At 30.6% G+C, this 19,729-nt stretch overlaps 2 protein-coding genes across 2 annotated transcripts; one reads left to right on the forward strand and one right to left on the reverse strand.

Moving 5' to 3' along the window:
* Positions 1–4,172: 4,172 nt before the first annotated feature.
* On the reverse strand, positions 4,173–6,192 carry LOC125824417 (blue copper protein-like). The gene is made up of 3 exons (XM_049503791.1): positions 5,914–6,192; positions 4,679–5,110; positions 4,173–4,552 (listed from the first exon to the last, which is right to left on the reverse strand). Exons 1-3 carry the CDS (start codon positions 6,098–6,100, stop codon positions 4,173–4,175), a joined length of 999 nt encoding a protein of 332 aa, XP_049359748.1. The 5' UTR covers positions 6,101–6,192.
* A 3,212-nt stretch (positions 6,193–9,404) lies between these two features.
* On the forward strand, positions 9,405–11,724 carry LOC125824416 (blue copper protein-like). Its single transcript, XM_049503789.1, has 3 exons — positions 9,405–9,672; positions 10,608–11,039; positions 11,161–11,724. Exons 1-3 carry the CDS (start codon positions 9,486–9,488, stop codon positions 11,538–11,540), a joined length of 999 nt encoding a protein of 332 aa, XP_049359746.1. The 5' UTR covers positions 9,405–9,485; the 3' UTR covers positions 11,541–11,724.
* Positions 11,725–19,729: the final 8,005 nt, after the last annotated feature.

Below are 19,729 nucleotides of genomic sequence, written 5' to 3' on the forward strand. Positions count from 1 at the left end.
AAGATCTCTGCATAGCATTCGAAAGAGAGCTTGGGAGCATAAAAAAGCTTTATTTCACATGAATAAAGCAATCAAAGAAATGGAATTAGTATATGAACATGCTAGTCATCCATATGAAATACTAAAATTTGCTATAGGAGAAATGAAAGCTTATAGAGCACAAGAGTATTTTGAATATCAAGATGCTCTTTCTATTTTAAAAAATTATAGAATATTTACTGCATGATAAGCAATTATTCCGCATGATAAGCAATTATTCCGCAACCCTGTTTGTATTAAACAGCCCCAAAATATATATATATATATATATATATATATATATATATATATATATATATATTAATATATATATATAACATTTTACTAAATGACTTATAATATTCAAAAAGCACAGTGAAACTATTATATATATTTAATGTTATTTTTTTAATCTAATAAAAATGATATATTTTCATAATTAAAATAACTTATAGTTTGATACTTATTGTTTTATTCTCATTAATTGTATGATCACAAAAATATCATGATGGATTTATATTGCATATTGAATTAACAATTGCTATATAAATTAAAAAGGAGAAAGTGAATAATCACTATAATAAAAGATTCATTTAGCATTTAGCAATAATTAAATCAATATTTATTACGTACTAAATCAACAATCGCCATACAAATTATAAATAAGAGAATGAATAATAAAACCATGGGTCCATCATCGATCTTGTATGAAAATTTGGATAAATTACGTATTTACAAAATTTAAGATAACATAATCTCTAAAAATTCCTGCCATTTAAATTAATTACAAAAATCTTCTTTTTCCTTCTCTTTCTTAACATCCGGATACATTATAACTTTGTTTGCGTACAATGTATCTGGTACAAATGTTATTGTTGATGCATAACCCCAATTACTTCACCTCTATTAGATACATTATAACTTTGTTTATGTACAATGTATCTGGTAGTCTGGTACATATATTATTGTTGATGCATAACCTCAATTATTTCAATTCTAAATTAGTATGAATCTGGTTTATAGTTATGCATATGATATATATATATGATACATAACTTATGTATCGTTTGCTATGTATCATCCACAAGTTCTGAAAACCCCAAAATTATTGTAATTTGAAAAAAAAATCGAAATAAAATGTAATTAGCGCTTAAATTATTGGGATTTCTTTACTTTATACTTAAAATTTTACCTAACCAAAGAATCCAAATTAAAATAATATACTAGGTAATATAACATTTTCTAGGACCGGCATGATCCAAGAAATATTTTTAAGCCTCAAACCATTGACTAATTATGCTAAATGCATGCTTATCTTAATTGATGTGAAAAGTTTAAGTTACTCCATCTCAAATTAATCGTCATGTTTCTCTTTTTGCAACTATTCAATTTGACTCATTTTGAAGTTAAATTAGATTAGATATGCTCCACATTGTATATTTAAAATTTGGATATTAAAAAACTATACGATAAGTATTATAAATTGCAATTTTTCTCATGTTAATTTGATAAAAAAAAATATATTTAAAATGCTAGTCAAAAATCATATAGCACTCCGATTCTCGAGAAGCAAAACAATACAACTAATATGGAACAGAGGGGTGTACCTTACCCACAATCCAAGTCTGACTTTTAAATTTATAAAGCAAAAATTTTCAACTACTACTATAGGTATTACCTTTGGCTTCTTCCCTATTTATTCAACAAAAACACACCACTAATCTAAACTACTATAGATACAAATTAAATTAAACACAAGGGTTGACTAAATTCATTGAGAACATATAAAAAAGTTAGATTGAGATGGAAATTATTGTGGCTACAAAATTTGGTTCATCATGTGCCAAATTATTTTTGTTAGTGTGTTTGTTGTTTGGTTGTGTTGTTGAAGTTTCAGTAGGAAGAATATATATAGTTGGTTGGCAAACTCCTCCTAATGGTGTTGTTACTTTTTCCAATTGGGCTAATCAACACACTTTTGTTGTTGGGGACATTTTAGGTGAGTATATATTACTTTTTTCCGATCCATTTTACTTGTCATGTTTTTCTTCAATATATTTTTTAAGAAAATATTGACTAAAAGGATAATTTGACTAAATTATTTGTACTTATTCATTAATTTTAGTTCAATTCTATTTTTTTAATCATATTAATTTCTTTCCATATGTATTAAGAGTACATGTGAAAATAAATAATCGAAAAACATGTTCAAAAGTGTTTGCGAACGACAAATTTGACCAGGCTTCTTCTTTTGTTTTGATGGGATGAACTTGTATATGAATGTTTTCTTCATGATAATGATAATAATAGTAATAATTAATAATAGAAAAATGTGTTTGATGATTTTTTACAATGTTGAAAAAAGTGGGTAGGAATTTATAGAGATGTTTTGGTATTAACTTTGGAAGGTATATGACACTATAATTAATTTTCCAATTAAGCTTTATTTCATACAATTAAAATCAGATTATTGCAATTAATTGTATTTTCAAATTTTCTCATCACTTTCCTTTACAACTCGATTTAATGAATCTCACACACAAGTAAATTTTTTTAATAAATTTATAATAAACAATGAATAATCAGTTATAATGAATCAAATTACACTAATGATTAATTATGTTTGACACATATCACATACACAAGCAAAAAATTCTACTTAATAGTTTTTGTTTTTATTCTTAGTGGACATTTTACTAATTAATGGTTCAAATATGCCATCGAACTATTAGAAATGATTTATTTGTATCATTTGTTAAAAATTTTGCTCATTTATGTCACCATCAATATAACACAGACTCATTTATGCCATTATTATTCTAACGGGGTGATTTTGTAAAACCAACTTTGCCACATGACCTCTTGTTAGAGGTCCACATCACCAAATCAGATTCATTAAAATTCTGACCCATTTATAAAATAACTCACCCACATTTTGTTGATTTCCTCAACTTAGACTGACTGAACCTCCCCCATTGAATTTGGACTGAATTCAGCAACAATCTGGGCGTAAGGCAACTGTGGTGGTGTGAGAGTGCAAATCCTCCTTTGTTACCCAATAAAATTGATAAAAAATAAATAATAAGTACACATAAGGGAGTTCGATGGCACATTTTGAGCCAAATTTTATATTATTAATAATATTAGAACCTAAAGAGAATAAGTACTTGCTCTCTGTGATCTATTTTACTTGTCATGTTTTTCTTAACCCCCTGACACACACGTAGATCCATCCCTATATGTGAGCCATTTCTTTAATAAGGGATATATCAACTCTAAATCATAAAGTCGAAGATATATTTATCCCTTTTCCCTTATATTAATTGTTAGACTTTGTGATTTTTTATTACTTATGTCATTTTTCAATATGTACACTTGTAAAATTTCAAATTGTATGCAGACTTCAATTTCAACAGTGGAGTACACACAGCAACTAGAGTAAACAAAAATGCATATGATAGTTGCAATACTGCAAATCCTATAGATAATGAAACAAATGGTCCAGCACTATTCACTCTTAATACTACTGGGGATTATTATTTCATTTGTACCATTCATTGCAACCAAGGCCAAAAATTAACGGTCAACGTCAAGTTGACCGGATCCCCGTTCGGAAGCCCTATTCCTGGTTCATCTCCGTCAACACCCGGTGGTGCATCATCGTCTCCTTCTCCTCCGTCTCTCTTAGTGCCCATTGTGTTAGCACTAACACTTTTGTCTTAGTGTTTTATATTGGAAATTACTCTTTTGAGTGTTTGAAGTTAATTTTGTAAATAAACAGTTATGTGTCTGATTTGAAGTGTTGAACATGATAATAAGCGGTTGATGTGTTTGATGAAAAAATATTTGATAAATTACTTAGTTTATAAGTATTTTGAATATTTATCAAACTTGTAAATACGTTAGATAGTGTTTATAAGCTGAGCTAAACACGTTTTTAGTATATTGTTTATTGAAATCGGGGGATGTTCATAACTTTAGTTTTGGCTCTTTTTATATCCACTATCGTCAGCCTCTCACACCTTATTTACTAAAATAAATTAATTTTAAAAGCTTGGCAAAACAAACTATTAACCTTTATTGGTAAAAAATAATGTTAATTCCGTATAAAAAAAAAGAACCAATAGAAAAATTACATAAAATCGTAGTACTCTCTAATTCAACAACTTCACTAAAGCAAATGACAAGAAAGTGAGTGGCACAGCTGCAAGAGCCAAAGATGGAGCTGAGGCACTTGGTGATGGTGGTGAATTGACCGGTGAATCGCTCGATGGCACGGTGGGGCTGGATGGTGTAGACGCGGTGGAAGGTGTGGGGGCGGTCACGTCAGTACCGGTGACATTGATGGCTAATTTTTGACCCAATGAACAGTGTCTAGGGAATGTACACATATAGTAATGTTCACCAGAATTTGTGAGTCTAATTCTGGCTGGACCATTGCTAATTGTGTTTATTGGAGAAGTTGTGTTACATGAGTCAAAAGATGCCTTGCTAACCATTGCAACATTGTGTGTCCCATTCACAAAATTGAAAACTGCATTTAAAAAATAATAATTATAAATCGAGCAATCATAGATCACGACGAGTCAATTTCTACTATAATTGATAACCTGATAAAAATCTTAAATGAAAAATAATATAGTTGAATTTTAGTGCTTACCAAGAGTATCTCCAACTTTGAATGATTTGCCATTAGCCCATCGTTGATAAGTATTTGGGCCACTAGTAGGAACACTCCAGCCCAAGTTATCTCCAACAATATAAGTTTGGGCTACACTAGTAGGTGTAGGTGCCGTTGCCGGAGCGACCGACACGGATGGGGCTGGAGCCATCACCGGGGTGGTGGTGGGTGGAGTGGCGGGGGATGGCTGAGGAGCGGGAGAGGCGGAGCCGGAGACGTTGATAGCCAATTTCTGGCCCAATGTACAATGGCTTGGAAATGTACAAAGATAGTAATGTGATCCAACAGAGGTCAATGTAATATTTGTTGGGCCATTAGTAGAAATTGAAATTGGGCTTGAAGTATTGCATGAATCAAAAGCTCTTTTTGACACTTCAGCCACACTATGTGATCCAGTTCTAAAGTTAAATACTGCATAAAAAAAAGTCCAAATTAAATTTATTACGTTAAAAAATCGTGAAAAGTATTGATTTTGATTTTTTAAAACATATTTATTCTAAATTCACCGACTCTAAATCGTGAATTTGGCATGATTGTTAGGTGGTGAGTATGGACTAGTATTATCTAACTATATACATAATTGAATGGAATGTAGTGTGTCTAAAAATATATATATAGCTGTCATAACTTTGTAAGTATTTGGCACTACATATGACAAAATATATACTACTATTAATTGAATAAAAACAATAAAAGTGGGAAGGGATCTAGGTGCTAATAAAAAAAGCAAAAGGTGGTATCACCCATTACCCATTAACACTATTTTAGAGTAAATAAACATAGGTAACGAAAAGCAACACAAAGTGGAAATTTTGGTTGAGTTTACATAAGATAAATACAAAATAAAACTTCTTAAGATAGGAGAATTTGTAATCTTGAATATAAATCAGGGTAGGATGACCAATTACAGACGATGTATATAATTTAAACTCATTAAAAATTCATGTAAGATTGGTAACTTAAACAACATTCAATGAAATATAGTAACTAACATGATATCACATACTAAAATTCACTAAATAGTACTTCCTCCATCCTAATTTATATGACTCGTTTTCTTTTTAGTCAGTCCTAAAAAGAATGACATATTTTAATATTTAGTAATAAAATGATTTATAGCTACAAAATTTAGAAGTGTTTTTTATTTCTCTAAACTCAGTGTCAAGTGAAACTACATATCACATAAATTGAGACGAAGAAAGTAGTATACTAACCAAGAACGTCACCGACGACAAAGGTTTTCCCGGCGGCCCAGGTAGAATAAGAGGCGGCGCCACCATTAGGAACGGTCCAAGCCAAAGTATCACCAACAACATGAGTTTGTTGTGCCATTGAAACATGTTGTAATAAAGCAAATAAAATTGCACCAAAAACAACTAAAGTACTCAACTTTCTTGCCATTTTGCACTATATGTTCTTTAAGATCAAGTCACCCGTCTTTTTTTTTTGGTTTGTGTGTGTTTTTCTCTCTTTGATAGAGTAGAAAAAGAGTTGAGTTGTGTTGATGTATTGTGGTGGCAATGAAGTTTCTATTTATAGAGGCACAATAAAGAGTTCTATTTTTCTTTTACCTTTTCCTTTTTTGGATTTGGTAAGGAGTGACTTGTTCAAACTTAGGATAAAATTGATTAAATGAAGAGAATAATAATATACTATAGTAAGTTAATTAATGTTGCTGCTGACAAATGTTTTAGTTTAGACCAGTGTTTTCGAAAAAAAATTTAGGGCGAGTCTTGGGGCGGGGCGTATCAAAAACGCTTCGGTGTGCAAATTGAAGACGTAGATTTATAGGGGGTAAGTCCTAGAATTTGGGGCGTAAGCTTCAAGCGTAAAAACGTAAATCCTGGGCGTAAAGATGAAATCCCTGAGAGTTTTTTATTTTTTTTAGTTTTTGAACCATTTTTACTTTAAATCATATTTTTTATTATTGGTGTAATGATATTTCTCAAATAGTACTGTAATACTTTTTTTCTTCATTATTGGTTATTAATACATTTCTCAAATAAAAATCATAATATTTTTTACTATATGTTACAGGTTATTTATTAAAATTTATTTGTAAAATAATTGAAAGTTTTACTTTTGCTTATTTTCTTAGTAATAAAACTATAAAATTGAATATACATGAGATTACGCCCATAGATCCATATATAAGACTTATGCCCCGTGTCTCTAAACTGACATCTCACTCCATACTGCATAAAACGTCTCGCCTCACGCTCCAACCTTTTAAAACACTGGTTTAGACCAATATGTGTCAGGTGCAAGAGAATGGTTGTTAGCTAGTGAAGTTGCTGATATATAATAGAGCAACGTAACTTCATTAGGACTATATGCAGGTAACCCTCTATAACCTAAAACATTATCTTAAGTGACATTTAATTAATTTGGAGCCACCCATTCTCTCACACTTGTTATAACACAAATTAAAAAAATACTTTTTTAAAAAAAATGTTTTCCACGAAAAACGATTTTCTAAAACATTATTTTTCGAAAAATAAGTGAGTCTTGCTTATTTTCTAGTGTTTGGTAAGTAAACAGGAAAATATTATCTCAAGAGTATTTATATGTTATCTAGTAAAATGTTTTGGAGGCAGATAGGGTGGAGAGTGGAGGTTCGGGAGTGGCAGGGGATGGGATGGTTGAGGGGTGAGGGTTGGATGAGTGAAGAGACAATTTGTTTTTCCTATTTCTATTAGGGAAGTCGTTATCCTCATTTTTAAGGAGCTTATTTTACTAAAGAAATATTTTCCAAAACATTTTGATCAATCAAACATATAATAAAAATTGAAAAACATTTTCTCGAAAAAATAAATGTTTTTCTCCATATCAAACACACCCTTAAAACGATACAGCTACTCCAACTTCCCCAAGTATGGTGCAATCTTTGAACTCAACAAACATAAAAACGTTAATCGAATATGTTACATTCGTACTCTTTATATCTCAAATTATCTATCATAATTTTCAAATATGAATCAAAAAACTCTAATTAAAGGTGGAGATATCTAATTAGCCCACCGGCCATACCTTTTGAAGGCATGACATATGTGAATATGCTTGAGCTATTGCTTGAGTATTTGGTATATCTGAACATGCAAGTTTAACAAGCATTATTAGAATTTGGAAGTGTGCATTTTATTTCTTTTGGTACCTATTATCTTTCATCAGTACAAGTATAAAATAACTCGGTTCATTAAAATTTAGACAAATAAAAAAAATATTTAATAATTTTATTTTTATTGAAATTTGACTTTAAAAATTTCATGATTTGTAACCCACTTTATTAACCATTAAATCAGACGCTTGATGCTGATGCATGTCTTTTTTATCTCTATCTCTCTCCATTTATGCATAGGACAAAAAAAAGACATGGTATATCCAAAGTTCACTCTTCTTGCTCTTACAATTAGTAAAATTTCACAACCTTAATTAGAGTCGGAGATAAAACTGTTTACCACTTGAGCAATCTCTTCTTGTCTATAAATGCTTCGATATGTTTATTAATCACCATAATAGTTTAATTAACACCCAAAAAAAAAAAAAATACAATTGGAAGGATCCAAAAAAAGAGAGTATAGTCAATAATTGGTGCAAAAAAGTCCAAAGGGGTGGGTGAAGTTCTAGGGCGTAACGCGGCAGCCTAAAAAAGGCTAAAGTGACCTTCTCCAATGGTTCATTTATTTTCTAGAACACACGCCCATTTCACATCTAATAGGTCAACTTCATGACCAAAAATAATTTAAATTACTCACCTATATGTTTCATGTTTGTAATCCTCTAATTGGTTAATAATTGGTCAAAGTCAAATGTTAATAATGTGATTTGCTAGAAATTGAAATGGTAATCTGGTGTTTAACACTTCATAATTCAATACTCCATCTGCTCCATATTAGTTGTCATGTTTCGCTTCTCGACAGGCTAATTATGTAAACTTTGAATGGTATTATATATTTTGTCATCAAGTTGACATTAAGAAGATTGCAACTTATAGCACTTATTGTATAGTTTTTGAATATTTAGATTTTAAATGTAAACATATTTAGTTAATTTAATTCAATTTAGTTTTAAAAAATTGTCCAAATTGTCCTAAAAAATAAAATATGACAACAATTAATTTAAAATGGAGGGAGTAAAAATTAAAAAATCAAACAGAAACGAACATGCTCGCTTAAGTGTAAGGTTACAATCTTACTAAACAAACGATATATATATATAGAGAGAGAGAGGGTTGTATCAAAATGTTCTTTAATTTTGTAGTTTTAAACATGTCATGTTAAAAGTTGGAATTAAATTTAAAAAATTGTCAAAAAAGAAAGAGAGATTTTTTTTAACTGATTAAAAAAGAAAGCAAAACAAATGATCAATTGAAACGGAGATTTCAAAAATCAGATTTGAGTGAAGCTTGAATTGAAGTTTCAACTTGTGTCTGATCATAACTTTTAGAAAGCATATTTGCTTTTCTTAAGAAATAAAATTAAAAAACAAAATCCTAATCCCAATCAATTTCAAAATTCAAACTAGTATAACTCGGTTTACAATAGTATATTATTATCCTCATCATTTAATCAATTTAATCCTAAGTTTGAACAAGTCACCCTTACCCCATCCAAAAAAGGAAAAGGAAAAAGAAAAATAGAACTCTTTATTGTTCCTCTATAAATAGAAACTTCATTGCCACCACAATACATCAACTCAACTCTGTTTCTACTCTATCAAAGAGAGAAAAACACACACACACAAAAAAGACAGGGGTGACTTGATCTTAAAGAACATATAGTGCAAAATGGCAAGAAAATTGAGTACTTTAGTTGTTTTTGGTGCAATTTTATTTGCTTTATTACAACATGTTTCAATGGCACAACAAACTCATGTTGTTGGTGATACTTTGGCTTGGACCGTTCCTAATGGTGGCGCCGCCTCTTATTCCACCTGGGCCGCTGGGAAAACCTTTGCCGTCGGTGACATTCTTGGTTAGTATATACACTGATAGTATAAAGATTTATACATACTACTTCCTTCATCTCAATTTATGTGTTACATATGGAGTTTAAGAAAGAAAGAAACACTTTTGAAATTTGTCTAAAATAAGTCACTGATATGTTTGTGTAGCTAAAATGAGCATTTTAAAGTTAAATTGTTACTAATTATAAAAATGTATTGTTCTTTCTCGAACGAACTAAAAAAAGTGAGTTATAAATTGAGATCAAAGAGTACCATTTAGTGAATTTTGATTTGTGATATCATGTTAGTTACTAGATTCACTGGATGTTATTTAAGTTACCATACTTACTTTGAATCTGTAATGAGTTTAATTTATATATATCGTCAATGTAAAAAATATTACCTTATTATTAGGTCACTTTACCCTAATTCATGTTTAAGATTATAAATTCTTACATCGTTTTTTTGATAATATAAAAAAATGACCTAATAAATGATCGGATTGTGTAGATACTTTTGCTATCACCTTCAAAAAATTAAACTCAACTAAATTTCCACTTTGTATAACTTTTCGTTAATTATGTTTAGTTTACTCTAATAAAGTGTTAATGGGTAATGGGTGATAACACTTTTTGCTTTTTTTTTACTACCACCTAGATTCCTTCCCACTTGTATTGTTTTTATTTAATTAATAGTAGTATATATTATGTTATATGTAGTGCCAAATACTTACAAAGTTATGACAGCTATATATATTTTTTAGACACACTACATTCCATTCAACTTTTATGTATATAGTTAAATAATACTAGTCCATACTCACCACCTAACAATCATGCCAAATTCACGATTTAGAGTCGGTGAATTTAGAATAGATAAGTTTTAAAAAATCAAAATCAATACTTTTCGTGGTTTTTTAATGTAATAAATTTAATTTGGACTCTTTTTTATTTTTCTTATACAGTATTTAACTTTAGAACTGGATCACATAGTGTGGCTGAAGTATCAAAAGGAGCTTTTGATTCATGCAATACTTCAAGCCCAATTTCAATTTCAACTAATGGCCCAACAAATATTACATTGAGCTCTGTTGGATCACATTACTACCTTTGTACTTTTCCAAGCCATTGTACATTGGGCCAGAAATTGGCTATCAACGTCTCTGGCTCCGCCTCTCCCGCTCCTCAGCCAGCCCCCGCCACTCCACCCACCACCACCCCGGTGAGGGCTCCAGCCCCATCCGTGTCGATCGCTCCAGCAACGGCACCTGCACCTGCTAGTGTTTCCCAAACTTATATTGTTGGAGATAACTTGGGCTGGAGTGTTCCTACTAGTGGCCCAAATTCTTATCAAAGATGGGCTAATGGCAAATCATTCAAAGTTGGAGATACTCTTGGTAAGTACTAAAATTTCTAATTTTTTTCTTTACGATTTTTATCAGGTTATCAATTATGATAGACATTGACTCGTCGTGATCTATGATTGCTCGATTTATAAATTTTTTTTTTAAAATGTAGTTTTCAATTTTGTGAATGGGACACACAATGTTGCAATGGTTAGCAAGGCATCTTATGACTCATGTAACACAACTTCTCCAATAAACACAATTAGCAATGGTCCAGCCAGAATTAGACTCACAAATTCTGGTGAACATTACTATATGTGTACATTCCCTAGACACTGTTCATTGGGTCAAAAATTAGCCATCAATGTCACCGGTACTGACGTGACCGCCCCCACGCCTTCCACCGCGTCTACACCATCCAGCCCCACCGTGCCATCGAGCGATTCACCGGTCAATTCACCAACAGCACCAAGTGCCTCAGCTCCATCTTTGGCTCTTGCAGCTTTGCCACTCACTTTCTTGTCATTTGCCTTAGTTAGGTTGTTGAATTAGAGAGTACTACTATAGTGTTTGATTTTAAGACTTATGTACCAATAAAGTTGATTTTTTTTTATTTTTTTTTGAATTCTAGCTAGATATTTTATTTTATTTTTGGCGTTGATTTTTGTTGTAATCATGACATTTCAAATTTTTCAATATTCTTCTAGCCTTATTAATTTGAAAATTTGTGACAAAACATCATTTTGTTTATTTAAGTGTATTTGTCATGCATGACAAGATTGACAACTTTCGTATGTCGCCGCAAATATTTAAAGATACAAAAGTTTGAAAAAGAAATTGAAATTAACGATGAATAACTTTGTCGATAAAAAAATAAAAATTCTTATTCATAATCCGTTATAACTATGGATTACGAATTAATAAAAAATAATATTAGTTATTGTATTAACTATTTAACGATAGATTAGTGTTTTTGCCATAAAGACTTGTTCTATTTATTTTTTTTGGGTTTCACATTCGGTGTCTTGTAACCAAATTGGAGTCTTATTAAATTCGGATTTTCGAGCTGGAAAGTCTGACCCAAGGGTGTAAAGCACTCGCTAACAAGACGACTCAATACCCCGGGGGGAACTCAAACCTGAGACTTATGGATAAGAATGAAGGAGTACTTACCACTCCACCACAACTCTTGTTGGTAACTTATTCTTCTATTTTGTTGTTGTATGAAGAATCCTTTTCCATCAATCGAACTATTACGTATCTCGACTTGTCGTCCTTGAGTCTTTTTTATTTTTAGTTTTCATCCATAAATTATGTAATACTTTTTGCTAGAATCAAATTAACATTTGTTAAATCTTAGGTGGATTAATCAACTTTATATTTTAAAATTTAAATTTAAATCTTAACGTAATTCTTTTCTTATTAATACAAGGCATAATTTAATGTTGAGGTTTTAGTACCAACTATTCTTGATTAGCTCAATTATTTGTAGGTAGCTAAACAAATATTAAGTCAGTTTATTTAATTCTCAATGTCAGAGTTTGTTATATGTCTATTTCTTTTGTCTGTGGAATATTTTTAAAAAAAATAAAAATTTCTAAATAAAATAAAATAAATCTGCAATTATTCAAACATAATTTCTTTCTAGACTCACTGTTTAACTAATGTTTCTTTTACTACAATATTGTTTAAAATTTCCTGTGTGAACTAGCTTTTTAAATATTTGAATTTTATTTTTTCAAATATAATTAAGAAATAAATTTGCATATAAAAACTAAAATCTAGATAATGTAACCCTTTTTATATCTTTTTTTTTCTTCTTCTTAGAAGTTGCAAAATCACATTTCAGAATTACTAAAGAGAGGGAGCAAAGCCCAAATGGGAGTACATGTTTGAACTCGTCAATGAGATTTGCTTAATGTGATTTACTTCTTCTATATAATTTACGGGCTATTATATTGGAGCAAAGTTTATCCTTACGTACCTAGATAATAGCAATTGTGTGTTCCCTGATCATTAAAAAATAAATCATGAGGAGACAAACAATTAACAAGTAATCCCAAATCTTGAAGATATTAATTTTCATTAGACTAATTAAGGTATGAAAAGGTCTTTTGTTGGGTAGTTAAATAAAATTAAATTACCTAACACGTCAAAGAGAGGGATAATATTATAGATTAATTAGTCTTAATTATTAATCAGGAAAAAATCATGTCACCAGGTCAAGGTCAATGATCATAATCTTGTGATTATGGTTGGTGTGGTCAAGATACTTGTTCCAATTAAAGAATAGACCAATTCCTTAATTCTAATCTTATATTCACTAATTTTAGTATTGTAATTAAAAAAAAACATTATCTAGCTTTTGAGTTTAGAACATTATATCTACTTTAAGGAAGAGAGTTGTTTTGACAAGGTATTATAATTCGATAAGTGGCTATGTCAAGGGTATAGTGTGTATGCAGACATTTCCCTTATCTTAGAAAATAGAAAAGTTATTTTTGATACTCTCTCAACTCAAGTAAAACATTAGATGAAAACAATAAATTAAAAAAAACTAAAAATAGAAGGTGAATCACACATCACATATACACTTTTTATATGGTATATACATAATACCTATTATATATATTTTTATCAGTAGACTTTTCATATACACTTCATATTCACTTTTCAAATAATATATATTTTCCCATATATAAGCTAGGTTGTTAAATATATAAAAAAAAACTAGGTTGTTAAAAAATTTGACAGTGATACCATATCATTTTCCCATATATAATATATCAGAAATACACAAATATACACGAAAGTGTCTTAGATCACAAATTATTTCAAAAACCTTTTCATTTTTTTAAATTTTTTTGTGTTGAGTCAAACAGTGTTACATAAATCGAGACGAATGAAGTATATTAATAAGAGAAAAGTATTTTATTTTGCACCATCTAATTGGCCAACTACACATAGGGTGCCAATTTCTATCTAACTATAGAGCTCATGCTATTCCTTAATTAGTAAGTAGATATTGGCCATACCTAATAATTAAATCAATGTCAATCAAGTAATCAATTTTCAATATGAGTCATTAGTATTAATTGGCATCTAATTTCAATATTCCTAAGGATTAGGAGTTTCCTAAACTTTCCACTTTGTTATATGTCTCATTTAATATATTCTTGATTATACATAAAATTTTAATTCCTTTTAGGATTAAATGGAACATTAATTGTTCGGCATACTGACAATCGAAATTGTATAATTTTGACAAACTCAACAAACAGAATATTATATCATATGACACTTACTGATTTTCTTAAAAAGAACTTATGCAAAGAAGAGAATAAGAAATTTACTAATTCTTTCTACCTTTAGTAAGAAGAAGATTTCGTTTTCAGTGTGTCAAATGAGACTAAGCCTTTGAAAATTTATAGCATCAACATGTGGGAAGGTGACGGTTGGAAAGAAAGGTAATTTTCTGTTGAAGGGAGGTGACTTTCTATTCGAAAATTAATACTACGAACTACATCATTTTTGTCAAAGCTGAAGTCGAGTGACCGACGATGACGATGGCGTGAGGGGAGTCCCTCTTCTCAGCCCTTTAATAGTTAGAAGAAATATTTCTATTTAAAAGCACAAAAAATCTCCTCTTCACCCCACTGAACTTTATTTTAACGTCCAACTTATTTATCTCCATTTCTCTTTAAAGAAACTCAACACTTACGTTATTTCTTGATCATAAATCAAACGTTTATTGAAAGGCAACTTAATTTTTCTTGTTTTTGTAGTGTAACTTCTTTATTTTTACCATTTTATGATACGATAACAATATTTTTATTGTTTTGTATGTCTTGGGAGCACATACACATGAAAATTATTTTTTTATTATTGCAAAGATCGAACAAAGCGACATGAGCCTAAATATACATCATGTACACGTTTTTATCATTAATTCAAAGCTCTGAAAACGTGATTAACATGTTAATCTTTAAATATCAACAATTTGTGATGAATGAAAAACGTCATTATTCCATAGGTCAATTAATGCATTATGGGAGATAATGATCTAATTAGAAGTAAATAGCGAGTTCCATTTACATACTATGTCTCCAAATTTAGGTGATCCTTTTTTTTAAAAAAAAAATTAATTTTTTTTAAATATATTTATATGATTAGTAGTAAAAATTTGATTTTAAAATACGAATTTCATCTTTGATGAGATAATTTTAACTAAAGATTTTTAATGGTTTATTTTAAACTATAAAATTTTAAATTTGTCCTTTTTCACTTGAACTTTGTGTCCAATTAAACACCCTTACATAAATTACGTTGGTGGAAGTAATCTTCATCTCAAATTATTTACCATGATTCTCTTTTACACCTCCTTTAAGAAACACAGAAAAATACTCTATCTAAATTATGTGGCATACTTTACTTTTCAACCATCCCAAAAACAAATTTCATTTCTATAATTAGAAATAACTTGATTTTATTTTTTTATCCTTAATAAAATAATCTATAGACACACAAATAAACGTTAGTGTTTTAAATTATAAATTTCAAAATAATTGTTTTTATATCAAGTCAAATAGTACTCTATAAATTGTGTAACGAATGAAGTAACCGATTTTTTCTTAAACTTTAAAATAATAAATTATTTAAATAATAATTTTTAAAAATCACGATAGATAATTCGAATCGATCATGACAAGAATACACCTTGGGGAGTCATATTCCTATCACTTTATCACCTTACCGCATATGTTTCCTCAATTCCATTTGAGCTTTTCATGTCAGGGTATGTTCTATGATCCTTTTACTAAAAATGGTATTTTTTATGTCCGATATCTATATTGGAGCCTGATTAAATTCAAATTTACATCAAAAAATCCTCATATTGAAAAGTAAAGTACTTCCTAACAAAGACGATTCCATATCTAGAAAGACTCGAACCCGAAACCTCTTAAATTTAATATATATTCTTTCAAATAATATTTGAAATATAAAAATAAATAAGAATAACAATCACACTGAAACCGAGAAACACAAGTTCCATAATGACATTTTTCACTAATTATCTCATCCCACCTTTCATAGCTCCAATCTCCAGTTCTCCACCATCTCCATCTCTATCGTCACTTTCATAGTGTTTGAATAGATTATATATAAACGATTTGAAATAATAATTTCTACTTAAATTTTAATCAATACCAAAAAATAATTAAGAAAACACTTCTTTTTCAGGAAATTCTTTATAGCAAACACACCCTATTTTCAACTTAAGCTTGTTTGGATTAGCTTTTAGCTTTTAGCTTTTGAGTTATAAGTCAAAAGTCATAAGTTTAAAATCTTAACTTATGACTTTGTAAACTGACCACTTATAATCACTTTTTAATTTACTCACACACTCCAAAAGTGTTTAAATTTACACGAATACTCCAAAAAAACACTTAAAATAAGTCAATCCAAACAGACAACCGATATTAGCCAAGTCTCCACTTCAATAATGTAATCCAAAACCAAAAAAAAAAAGGTGCAATCCAACATCATTTCTGCATTGCAGGGGGGTGAATTACTATATATATATATATATATATATATATATATATATACATATAACTTTATGTCTTGTTTCTCCACATAAAGTTAAAGTACATACATTTAAGGTAATCAAGAAGCTAATTATTTAACCAAATGGTCAAACTTACCACTTCTTTTCACCAAAAAGGCAAAGATTCTTGGATTTATTTGCCAGTTTTGATGTACAAACTTAACCACTTTTTTCATATTTCAGCAGCAGAAGCTTTTTTTTTCTCTCATCAAAAAGCTTCAATTTCTCTGTTTAGCAAAAAGGACTTTTAGGAATATAGACAGCATTAAATGTTTAACAATCATCACAATCTAGGACCTCTTTACTTGAAAGAGACACAACATTCAGGTAGCTTCACATGATAGACTTTGTACATCATTATGAGTTAGATATATGATCTAATAAAGCCATTTTAAAAGACATCTAATCATTGATTAGAAGATGATTTAATCAAGATGTCAAAAAGTGAATAGCAATTTGATTTGTTTGGAAGCAGCTTCAGTATTAACATATCCCCAAAATTTTACATGATATTAAACAGGCGTTAGCGTAACTCAAACCCCGAAAACTAGCTCATGAGGTGAGATATGTTCATAGTTATATAAGAAGACATAATCTTAGACTAGATAAGGAATTCTTTTTATTTTTTTAACCAAGAAATCCCTGAGGGCTAGCGTCTACCATTCTCCACTTAAATTTAAGGCTTTTTGTCTGTGCCAGCATCAAACTCGTAATGTGCAAATAACCTTCGAGCATCACTCTTACTAAAGCCCTAGGGGCGTAAGACTACGCAAGAATTTACTATCAAATTTCTACTTCAATAGGACAATCCAGCATGAATTTCTTAAAAATAAAGGGCAAATAGTTATCAACAATTTGAGCAACTTCTTCTTCATAATCGCAGTGTTTAGGCCAGTTTTGCACACCTCGACTAATTCCAAGAGTTACTTACTACTTCTAGCCACTAACTCAAGTACTGGATAACTTTGTACACTAAATGCTTGGACAGGCAATTTGAGAAATAACTTACCTGTTCTTTCCTTTTTTCTATCAGTAAAATACAATTTGGGAAACATTTTTACCTTTCTTTCTTCACAGAAATCAAGAGGCTAAAACTTTGATCAGCACCAAGGCTCTTCAGGACAAACTAAGCCCCAACATTCTTGGATGTATTTGGCAGTTCCTATGGAACAAAGTTTCCACCTTTATCATATACAGCAGCAGAGGCCTTTTCTGTAAGCAGTGCATATCCAAGGAAATAGCTACCAAAAACTTAGTGTTCCTGTTCAACAAAAATGCTTTCCAGAAAACAAGCAGCAACATCATTGATGGTAATTATCACAATTCACAAGATATGCACTTATTATCTATGTTGGTCGGACTCTTCAAAAATGTTGATGGATATGTGTCGGAACCTCCAAAAGCAACAAGTGCAATAACATTTTTGAAGAGTCGGAGCAACATAACTTATTATAGGACCTTTTGACTTGAAACAAGACAGGGCATTCATCTAGCTTTATATAAAGATTTACAAATCATCATGAGCTTTAGTTCATCCAAGAAGATGCTTATAAGGCATCTAATCATGATCAACAAATAATTCAACTCACAGAAGCCGAATTCTTCAAACTGCATAGCATTTTGGATAGGAAGTTTGATAAATAAGGAACAGGATATCCAAAAATTAGTTAGCAGTTCATAACCTATGGTGTGTTCACTATGGTGCATTTTAGACAATACACAGCATGATATGTTTTTTTAATTACTTGGCAAAAACAGCCACTTAAAAGAAATGTTTCCCCGACTCTCTTATTCTATTATACTAGTCAAGCTTACACTCTCCACAAATTTTGTATATTTTTCACAGTAACATTACTCCAAGCCTGTGAACAGGTTACAGGGGAAAATATTCAAGGTTAGTCAAAGATGTTCAAAAACAATCTGAATCGAGCTAACCTTTAACAAATCATATAAAACTAACATTAATATCACCTTTCAACTGTAGCAATCAGCCAATTCCAATTAGATTTAAGAATCAGAAATTGCATTACCAGTTTGTCAATAGAAAACACATACTTCTGCATTATATTACTGTCAATATAACTGAAGTGTAGTTGGAAATCATGTAATAAGAAATGGATATGATTCCATTTTTGTATGACTAGAAGTGATTAATTGATGAAATGAAAAACTTGCCTGGCATCAAGCGCTCCCCAGCACTGGATATATATCAAGTGCAGGCAATGTTTTGGCAATGCAGTCCAGATCTCTTTCCACATGTGCAATGCGAATACAAGGCAAAATGAAGCACAAAAGATCAATTCTTAGAACATATAGGCACCACCTTACCCAAACTATAATGTCTAGTCTGTATGTGGAACAGATTAGGGAATGAAATTGATCAACAAACGTGAGGCCAAAATTAAGTGCACATTCAAGCGCACACGTTCACAGATACGTATGACTACTATGGAGATAGTATTAGGCAGCCTTTCTAGAATAAAACATGTGACTCCTCAGTCATAATTAACATGCCATGATAGTTAACACTTACAATTTCCAGGGAACAGAGAAGTTATTCAAAAGGGAAATGTGACAGCTGCTTCAATATGAACAGACTTGATGAAAAAGTAGCAGGTTCGCAAACTACTTCAACGAGCATTTAGGTTATGAAAACGGCAGGAGGGCCTTTGGCACTTTTTTCTTGTCCCACGAAGATAGTTTTTGATACACATCATCATCCACCAACCTACTGTTTTGACAATTTCGGATCCCGGTCCATTCCGATTCACTCACTATGATACTTCCGTAAAAAAGAAGTTTTGACATAAAGAGAATAAATAAGAAAAATTTGCATGACAGTAACGTGGCCAATAAGTTCAAAGCATGATAGCCAAGTCAATATAATGGTGGATAAACAAACCCACATTTTTTACGCCTAACCTTAGACCAGGCAATCCAAGGTCTTAGCATAAACTGTTTCATTATATCACCAAGCTTCATTAATATACTCAACCAACCGAGCAAATGTTTGAAGCTTATAGGGCAGTCAGTGTACCAACATACCACATTTGAGAATATTGTATATTGAGCCATTCATCCCAGCTAATTGCTGTCAAGTTAAATTGCTACACTTTTTGTTAGTTTTAAATTC

Source organism: Solanum verrucosum, unplaced genomic scaffold, assembly GCF_900185275.1.
Source record: "Solanum verrucosum unplaced genomic scaffold, falcon-dt-bn FXZP01000022.1, whole genome shotgun sequence".
NCBI lineage: Eukaryota > Viridiplantae > Streptophyta > Magnoliopsida > Solanales > Solanaceae > Solanum > Solanum verrucosum.

What these genes read in the sequence shown, in the direction of transcription:
- LOC125824417 (XM_049503791.1), bottom strand. Translation starts at nt 6,100, where the DNA reads ATGGCAAGAAAGTTGAGTACTTTAGTTGTTTTTGGTGCAATTTTATTT. An exon ending in TGTCGTCGGTGACGTTCTTG is followed by an intron (nt 5,111 to 5,913) that starts GTTAGTATACTA and finishes TTTTTTATGCAG; the next exon opens with TATTTAACTTTAGAACTGGA. An exon ending in CAAAGTTGGAGATACTCTTG is followed by an intron (nt 4,553 to 4,678) that starts GTAAGCACTAAA and finishes TTTTAAATGCAG; the next exon opens with TTTTCAATTTTGTGAATGGG.
- LOC125824416 (XM_049503789.1), top strand. Translation starts at nt 9,486, where the DNA reads ATGGCAAGAAAATTGAGTACTTTAGTTGTTTTTGGTGCAATTTTATTT. An exon ending in TGCCGTCGGTGACATTCTTG is followed by an intron (nt 9,673 to 10,607) that starts GTTAGTATATAC and finishes TTTCTTATACAG; the next exon opens with TATTTAACTTTAGAACTGGA. An exon ending in CAAAGTTGGAGATACTCTTG is followed by an intron (nt 11,040 to 11,160) that starts GTAAGTACTAAA and finishes TTTAAAATGTAG; the next exon opens with TTTTCAATTTTGTGAATGGG.